This window comes from Syngnathus leptorhynchus, chromosome 11, assembly GCF_054491065.1.
Source record: "Syngnathus leptorhynchus isolate UIUO chromosome 11, UIUO_Slep, whole genome shotgun sequence".
Lineage (NCBI taxonomy): Eukaryota > Metazoa > Chordata > Actinopteri > Syngnathiformes > Syngnathidae > Syngnathus > Syngnathus leptorhynchus.
Window position 1 is genome coordinate 10,033,037 of NC_141205.1, and position 8,635 is coordinate 10,041,671.

Genomic DNA, 8,635 nt, shown 5'->3' on the forward strand with positions numbered 1-8,635 from the left:
TAATGTACGGCAACGACACTAGGACAAAATATCTGAGCTTGATCTGTTTCTAGCACACTATAAACACATACAAAGAAATGTTGCTGTAATATTGTTGCGACACAAGTTGAAGTGTATTTACAAAACGTTGTTAAAGCAATCACTTAATCAAAGTACATCAAGTTAATAACATCAAATTTTTAACCACACTGAAGTCTGGATTTCAGGATCAGTGGAATTCTTAAAGATAATTCAGGTGATATTTTAATCAAAAAGGCAAATTCAGAGTTTTCAACTTGAAAGTCCATGTCAGAATGACACTTAAGAAACGACAACGTACATTTACAAAGTCATCAAAATGCTTTTATTACATTAGCATGATCTCAAAGTTGGCAAGATTTTAGAGGCACGTTACAATTTCCAACTTGTTTCATTTAAAAGTTTGTCTTCAGAATATATGTTACATTCAAAGAAATATACTAAAAATACAACAACAACAACCACACTGCCCATTGTAACAGTATGAAAACCACCACGAATGTTCAGCTCCATCTCCTCCTTTAAAATGTGTAGCTTAGTTAGACGTGCAAATGGGGACTGACTGCATTTACGGAGCAGCCTTCTTACACATTGAAGCACAGTAAGTTTCCCAACCATTCTAGACTTCATTAAAACACAACCACCTAAGCTAACTTGATCCCTTCACATAACTTAAATACATAACTATTAAATAACACCTAATAATTTACAAACTCATTTACTAATACCAAGTACAGAATGTTATATATATGAGGTCTGAGGAGAGTGTTGAAGATGTAACTCGCAACACAAAAAAATAATACTAACATTTGTGCCAGTGACTGTCCTGTAATGCGCAAAACCATTCTAACGTATACAAGCACTATCATAAAAAACGAATTTAACGAAAAGAACCGTTTCCTTGAATGGACGCTTTTGACGATGCAATTCTTTTGTGCCCTCAACTCTTTCATGCCACAATTAAGCACGTTTGCTTGACACATGCCATATTTGTATCAAAACACAACACTGGCGATGGTGCTTTTCTAAGGCTGGATTTCCACTTCAGGTTCAAGTGCCCAATTCAAAATATAGTGCCAAAGTCACATTTCCAAAAACTTCTATTTCCAGGTTTGTTTTTAAGTGACACTTTTTTTTTTTCTTATGACACTGCCATGCTGCATATCTCAATATCACTTGAACCATGCAATGTAAATTCAGCCTAAGAGATTTTGGCACTTGTTTTTCTTCCCTTTTTCACAGTTCCCTGAGTTTCTAACCCCGGCAGCCAAGGCACAGGGGGATGCTTTGGTGGAAAATTAGGAAGCGGAGGTCATTTGTCAGTGACGGCAGCGGCGGCCAACGGGGTTCGCATCGTCCCGCGTGCCGTTGCCGCCAGCTCCTCGATTTCAGTGTTGAGCCGCCGGATCACCCACTCGACGGCTTCACGGCCCTGGAGAAAGACAATGTGGAACATGAGTTTTCAACTTGACAAGTAATATTAGAGTAATCAATAAATTAGAGGTTGTCCAGAGTTTTTTTTTTTTTGCAGTGTGTAGCTTTGAGTGTTAGTCCAATATTTTTTGGACCCTCTAAAAGTTGTCTTATATTTAAATCGTAGTCTGGATGACATGTCGTGGATCTCCTACCTTTCCTGCATTGGTCGAGATGGTGCTGGCGAGAATGCCCTCCAAGTAGCTGCTTAGACTTACTCCTTTAACAGAGATGATAGCTTCTTGTGTCAAGATTGTTCTGTAGAGAAGAATATTCAAAAATATTTCTTGTAATTCTTGTATGGCAAACCATTATGTTTCATTGAGCTTACTTTCTCGAATCCTCAGGGTGAGGTTTATACGTTAACTTCTCATCCACAGACACCAAGTTGGTGAAGGTAATCTGCAATGTGGGGAAAATCCAAAAAGGAGTAGTCAGACAAGTCTCAAACTAGCACAGCACAATTATACACATTTTTACAACGGGCAAGTCTTCATTCCAGAAAAGCATTAGAACATTTCTTTACAAGCATTAAAGAAAGAGGTGACAAAGTTTGTGCATCAAAATCTGCTGACATTTGTTTTAAAAGCTTTGTAAAAGTATTTGTTTTAAATTGCCTATCATTATCCTTGTACTCACATTTGTGGATTGAAGTTCCAAACTTTTCTCTTGCGGATCCACGACCGAGTGCTCTTGAATGTACGTGCACGTCCGTGTGTTGCCAATGATCTGAGGACAAATGGGAAGACAAACTTTTGAATAAACCTTTGCAAAAATATAATGACCAATACTATCTTTATACATCCATTTTTTGTGAGGCTGCAACCAACCATTCAATTGTGGATAATTTAGATTCTTCAACTAACAGAGCTGAAATTCACATTCTTTTCCAACCATCAAACATACTAGACATCTAGATCAGTGGTGGGAAATCTGCTGAATCAAAAGGAACAACTTCTAGCACGTCTAGTCACGCTCAGGACAGACAATCTGATTACGCATCCTGTGTGCATCATTAACCGAGGCGGGAATTAAAAAGGATATTCAGAGATGATCACAGAGGGCGAGCAAATCCTAAAACGTCCTCAGAGATGTCAGCTGCCCATGAGGACACAAGAGTCCGCGCGATAGCTCACGTGAACTAGTTGTCCTTGCAAAGGTCACGCGGGCCGCGACACAGACGGGCACTTACGGCTTTAGCGTTCTCGTGAGCTCTCATTTTAACTCAGAGAATTACATCACGTGCCGTCACGGGTTGCAGCAGAGCCATGACAAAATTGTCACTCACTCTTACTATGCTCCAGTCAGCGACCCGATCCAACTCTTCTGTCCAAAGACAGGAATAGCTTTGTGGGAATAGATTGCTTTGGGTACTCACAGACTTGACTATCGAGGGAAGACCCCACTCAGTGCTGAGAAGCCTCTTGCTGTGGAGGCGGCCGTGCTTGTCGATGGTCCGGTCCAAAACGTCTACCCCGAAGACGCTGGGATTCATCGGGTTAGGGTACTTTTGCATTGCTGCCTTGGTCACCGTTTCCCAAGGGTGACTGTTGGAGGAAAATAAACAGTCAAGACACTACAGCACTTATATATTAATATATATTTATACATACATATATATATATATTTATATTTACACACACAAACACACACACACAGACTGAAGGGTTTAACCCTGACGTAAGGGATCTAAAGTAGAACAAAGTGTCAAGGTCCTCTCAAAAGAAAACACGATGCATTCTTCCAGTTACGGAGTCGAAGGTCATAGTGTCGGGTTTCCATGGAAACGCATGCACGCGCCTAGACAGCGATTGGCTAGTGATGTCACAGTACGGGAGCGAGGGAAAAGTGGGGGAAAGGTTACTCAACGATACGGGCCGCTTATGCAACAACGACGCCGCCGATTTCAAATACACGCGCCTTTTAGCACTTTCTTGACGCATTCTACGATTTTCATATACCAGCTATGATGTCATTAGTGACCTAAAACCGACGAACGTGGTGAAAAAAAAAGTCCCGAGCATGCTAGCTCATTAGCTACCCCCCACCAAGTACCCGGATGTTCCACTTTCTGAACTGTGTAAACTGTACATTTTATCGATTAATCTCGCATTGGTACTCACTTGAATATGTGTTCGGATGTCCAGATCTTCATAGTGGGTCAGAAAGATGGATTAATGTACAGCGAGAACGCTTATGAACACGACTCAATGTGTGTGAGCTGCCGGCCGGTCGGGGTTGAAGTCAAGACAGCCAGCGTAAACCCCTCCCGCCTTCTTTTTCTTCCCCATTGAGCTCAACCGAGCTGTCACGTGACTGTCATGACGCACTTTCCGGCAATTGGCGACTTGCATCCTGGCGCGTGACTTGCTTGCTGTCAGTCACCCGGGTGGGTCAGAGCACCAGTGCAGGCATCTGATAGCATATTTAAATAGCGCTGAGTGACATAACAGGAAAGCGTTTTTGTTTTTTTTAAATAATTCCACATTTGCAATTTTTTTCCCTCTTGATCTCTTTCCTCCTTTCCCTAAGAGCTTTTCCTTCCTACTTCCTACTTTTGCTTTAATTAAATTTTTTCTGCTTCCCTCATCCTCCCTTCTATTACTACGACCTCCTTTGTGGCTTCCTGCATTCCCTACTTATCTCCTTACTTTCACCTTGGACCTGCTTTTTTTTTTTGTTCCTTCCTTCGTAACTATCCTTCTTTTCTGCCTTCCATCATTCCTCCTTCCTTCCCTTTCTTCTACCTGTTTTTCTGCCTTCCTGCCACACTTAACTCCTTCTTTTCCCCTCAGATCTACATTTTTTGTTCTTTTCTTCTGACCTTCCTTCCCTCGTATCCTCCTTTCTTTTTTTTTTTTTTCTTCCAATCAATGTTTATTAATGAGTCCTTTCTTTGTTACTTTTCTACCTTCCTTCCTTCATAACCCCCCCTTTTGGCCTCTCTTCTATTATGTCAATATAATCTAATGCTTTTTTGTCCTCTGTCAGTGAGTCCTGCATTATTTAAATAACCTTCAGCGTTACACAATTGTCCCCCATGGACGGCTGAAAGTTCTGTGCAACCTTGGAAGACCAAGAACACAGTTAAGGCTGCTGACTGCAGTATCAACAGTATGATATTTATAGAAATGCATGTCTGGTTGCAGCTCATTTCATTTTTCTATGCTAATAGAAAGACTTGATAGTGACTATTCTGAATTTTTCAAACTAAATTATAGTTTTTTTTTAATCATGTATAATAATTATTCTCATAGATATATATTGACCGTAATTTCATAACTTTACTCATGCAACCTAACTTTTTTGGTCACTCAAAATGTGACTGGATTCTATGACAAAAATTGCATCATAATTTGTGCATGGTCACAAGCCACAAGAGAATACATGAGTGTATGCAACTTTATTTCTGTACTTATCAGATTCCATGGAGACTCAAGGCGGTAAAATGTGTAATCTCAAAGTCCCAGGCCGCTCACAGTGGGAGGAAACCAAGTGACAGCTAAGCACACTTTATCAGCATCAATATGGTCCATCATCCAAAGTCAAGTCAATTTAAAAAAAAATTTTTTTTTAATTGTTGATTACACAAAGTATAAGGGCCATGCAAGAGAAAAGACAAGAGAGACAAATATATTACTATGAAATAAAGCTGTGAAAGAAATGTGAATTGTACAAGGTGCATTAAAAATAATATTTTTTTTTTTATTTGTAAGAAAGATGGTAATACTGTACTATGTAATACTATTCAAAGCAAAACAACTTTTTTTTTCTCTCATAACAACTGGACTTTATATACAAATAAAAATAAACTTATAGTTGCAGTGTTACCACATCAGGATTTTTCCTTAACTTTTGCATGACATCTTTCCCAACACTTTGAACATAACTAATCACAAGTCAAATGAAATACAAATGAATTAAGACAGAAACAGTGAAGCCTTAATACAACGTCAAGTATCCCTCCCATTGTTCATCAGGTCAACAGCCGACCCAGTGTACATAACTAGACAGACAAATGACCTTTGACACCAGTGGACAATTTAAAAACTTCAATGAAACTAACATGCATGTTTTTGCATGGGGAGAACAAACACCACACAAGAATCGCTAAACTGAGATTCCAGCCCCCAAAAATTTGAATTGTGAAGCAGACGTGCTAACCACAATTTGCTGCCCATTTGCCAAACATATTTTATTCAAATAAACCCGCAATTCAACTTAAAAACGAGTATAGCCAAAGTACATTTGTGTAAATATTTCATAGCACCAATTTCTCATCGATTTTAGATTGTCATCATTTCACGGTACGTCCTCATCCGCAGTTTCTCTCGTCGTTTCTGTCACCGTTTCCGTCGTAACTTCCATCCGAGACTGAATCCTCGTGGCTGTAGCCGTGACGGACGGCTCTTGCTCGTATTCGTCCTCCGGTTCGGACTCGGCCGTGGCCTCTTGGTACTGCAGGTACTCCGAAACCAGGTCGTTGAGGTTGCCCTCAGCTTCTGTGAACTCCATCTCGTCCATGCCCTCGCCGGTGTACCAGTGGAGAAAGGCTTTGCGCCTGAACATCAAGGCGAACTGATCGCCCACTCGGCGAAATATTTCCTGAATGGCCGTGTTGTTGCCAATAAACGTGGAAGCTAGTTTGAGACCTCGGGGCGGGATGTCGCACACGGCGACTTTGACATTGTGAGGGATCCAATCCACAAAGTGGTTGCTGTTCTTCTGCTGGACAGCCAACATTTGTTCATCCACTTCCTTGGTAGACATCTTGCCACGGAAGACGCCGGCGACCGTGAGGTAGCGTCCCCGTCTGGGGTCGCAGGCCGTCATCATGTTACGGGCGTCGAACATCTGCTGGGTGAGCTCGGGTACGGTGAGGGCGCGGTACTGCTGACTGCCGCGTGGCGTCAGCGGAGCGAAACCGGGCATGAAGAAGTGGAGACGGGGGAAAGGCACCATGTTGACCGCCAGCTTCCTCAGATCGGCGTTGAGCTGACCGGGGAATCTCAGGGAGGTGGTGACCCCGCTCATGGTCATGGACACCAAGTGGTTGAGGTCTCCGTACGTTGGGGTGGTGAGTTTGAGCGTGCGGAAGCAGATGTCGTAGAGCGCTTCGTTGTCGATGCAGAAGGTCTCGTCGGTGCTCTCCAGGAGCTGGTGGACCGACAAGGTGGCATTGTAGGGCTCCACCACAGTATCGGAGACCTTCGGTGAGGGCATGACACTGAAGCTCGTCATGATCCGGTCGGGATATTCCTCTCGGATCTTGTTGATCATCAGGGTCCCCATGCCGGAACCCGTGCCGCCACCGAGGGAGTGAACCAGCTGAAAGCCCTGCAGGCAGTCGCAGCTCTCGCTCTCGTTCCTCACCCGGTCCATGACCTGCTCTATTAGCTCCGCCCCCTCCGTGTAGTGGCCCTTTGCCCAGTTATTGCCGGCACCTGAGTTGCCTGGATTGACAAAAGAGGCACAAACATAACAGAATATGCCGGTGATTATTATCTGCCTGCATGTTTTGCTTCACCGTTTTTATTCAAATGCTTTTACAATTGCAACTATTGATGCTAACCAGAAGCATTAGCATTGAGTTCAATTGAGTTCACATTGCTAAAAATTGGCAGAATTGACAGTTTGTGTTTGAAAAAACTCCCAAGTCGAGTCACTATTATCAAAACACCATTTGTATTCAGGATATTTTGGATATTCAGCTCACCATGAATGAAGTTGTCCGGTCTGAAGAGAGCACCGATGTGACTCCCTCTGATGCTGTCCATGGTGCCGGGCTCAAGGTCAACCAGCAAGGAACGAGGCACATATTTACCTCCTGGAGACACATTGGTCATTAGTAAGTCCATCATGGAGTCTATTGATAATGCCTTACCATGTGCTTCATTAAAGTAGACATTGACTCTTTCCAGTTGGACTTTGCTGTCGCCCTCATAGATGCCTGTCTTGTTGATTCCGTGTTCCGCGCTGATCACGTCCCAGAACTGAGAGGGAAAAGGCATATATTGGCTAGAAGGTATTTTCTTCTCTGAATGAGTGTCTTACTTTTTTGGAGGCATTTTAATCATCCCATTGTAATGTCTGTCTTTGATAGTATTCAAATTTACATGACATTAAATTTAGATTATGCTATTAGGCAAGCACACTTGACTGACATCTGTATGTGTCACTTATTATCTTGTTCTTCCTCTTTCTTGTTTTGCATTGGCCTTGATAAAAACAGAATGACCCACCCTCTACTAGTCTTCGCCCTTATCTCCTCCCAGAATGCCCGGCAGAAAACACCCACGTCACACACTGTAAGTGGAATTGTGATACCACAATTTGAGGCAGGGTGATTTCTGCAGTATCACTGAATATTGGTGGAGAACCGGGATGGTCTCACCTCCCAATATAATGGATTTTTTTTTTCCCCAAAACATTTTCTTTCAAATTCAAAGAATATGGGAATATACCAAATAAATAGTGTCTATTTTGTTTTGAAATCACTTTCAAAATGAATTGTTACCTCAAAAAAATAAAATGAAATCAAACATTTGCAATTAATGTGAATGATATTAACATCACCATCATATTGCTATTGTTGGATGTAATAGCTTCACTTTATTCTCAATTGAACTGACTGTAATATTGCAAATTCAAAAATTTGTGAATACATTACAAAAGACGATATATATTCGTATATTTTTTTTCATCAACTGTCTATTTTGTTTAGTGCATCTATTTACATGCATTTATTTTTGTTAAAAATAATCAATTCATAAGGTACTTTTAAACTTAAAATACACATTGTGTAATCATTCTGATTGTTAAATACTAGGACATAGTAGTAATTATATGACAACAATAATTGAATTACCTTTGAGCCGATTTGGTTGCCACATTGACCAATTTGCAGATGTACAATTTCACGCATGATGACTCAGGCATCAACTGCAGTTGGTTAAGCGGGTGGGTGCCTCTGATATGCTGGAGGGCTCCAACTGGTTATATGTAACCACTAGTGATGTCATCACTGATGTCAAAGAGGGAGGGAGCGTCAACTGGGGACACCCCAAAAGATACTCCAATTTCAGATGTGCACATTATGAATTTGTGATATAGACTAATAGCTAAATAATGGAATTCTAAAATA

General features: G+C 41.5%; 2 protein-coding genes across 3 annotated transcripts; both read right to left on the reverse strand.

Annotated features, from left to right (window-relative positions):
• Positions 1-320: 320 nt before the first annotated feature.
• On the reverse strand, positions 321-3,829 carry LOC147049453 (PRELI domain containing protein 3B-like). The gene is made up of 6 exons (XM_085924945.1): positions 3,615-3,829; positions 2,870-3,038; positions 2,131-2,220; positions 1,823-1,893; positions 1,647-1,749; positions 321-1,450 (listed from the first exon to the last, which is right to left on the reverse strand). The coding sequence occupies exons 1-6, from the start codon at positions 3,644-3,646 to the stop codon at positions 1,331-1,333; spliced, it is 585 nt and encodes a 194-aa protein (XP_085781071.1). The 5' UTR covers positions 3,647-3,829; the 3' UTR covers positions 321-1,330.
• A 1,058-nt stretch (positions 3,830-4,887) lies between these two features.
• Positions 4,888-8,463, reverse strand: tubb1 (tubulin, beta 1 class VI). 2 transcript variants are annotated; one of them, XM_085924298.1, is made up of 4 exons: positions 8,360-8,463; positions 7,376-7,484; positions 7,208-7,318; positions 4,888-6,944 (listed from the first exon to the last, which is right to left on the reverse strand). In XM_085924298.1, exons 1-4 carry the CDS (start codon positions 8,414-8,416, stop codon positions 5,794-5,796), a joined length of 1,428 nt encoding a protein of 475 aa, XP_085780424.1. In that variant the 5' UTR covers positions 8,417-8,463; the 3' UTR covers positions 4,888-5,793. The 2 variants fall into 2 exon arrangements, with proteins under 2 accessions (XP_085780424.1, XP_085780423.1); XM_085924297.1 differs by having other exon boundaries at positions 7,208-7,484.
• Positions 8,464-8,635: the final 172 nt, after the last annotated feature.

What these genes read in the sequence shown, in the direction of transcription:
- LOC147049453 (XM_085924945.1), bottom strand. Translation starts at nt 3,646, where the DNA reads ATGAAGATCTGGACATCCGAACACATATTCAA. An exon ending in TGGAACTTCAATCCACAAAT is followed by an intron (nt 1,894 to 2,130) that starts GTGAGTACAAGG and finishes CCCACATTGCAG; the next exon opens with ATTACCTTCACCAACTTGGT. An exon ending in TCTCGACCAATGCAGGAAAG is followed by an intron (nt 1,451 to 1,646) that starts GTAGGAGATCCA and finishes GTCTTTCTCCAG; the next exon opens with GGCCGTGAAGCCGTCGAGTG.
- tubb1 (XM_085924297.1), bottom strand. Translation starts at nt 8,416, where the DNA reads ATGCGTGAAATTGTACATCTGCAAATTGGTCAATGTGGCAACCAAATC. An exon ending in GCAACCAAATCGGCTCAAAG is followed by an intron (nt 7,485 to 8,359) that starts GTAATTCAATTA and finishes TTTCCCTCTCAG; the next exon opens with TTCTGGGACGTGATCAGCGC. An exon ending in ACCGGACAACTTCATTCATG is followed by an intron (nt 6,945 to 7,207) that starts GTGAGCTGAATA and finishes TTGTCAATCCAG; the next exon opens with GCAACTCAGGTGCCGGCAAT.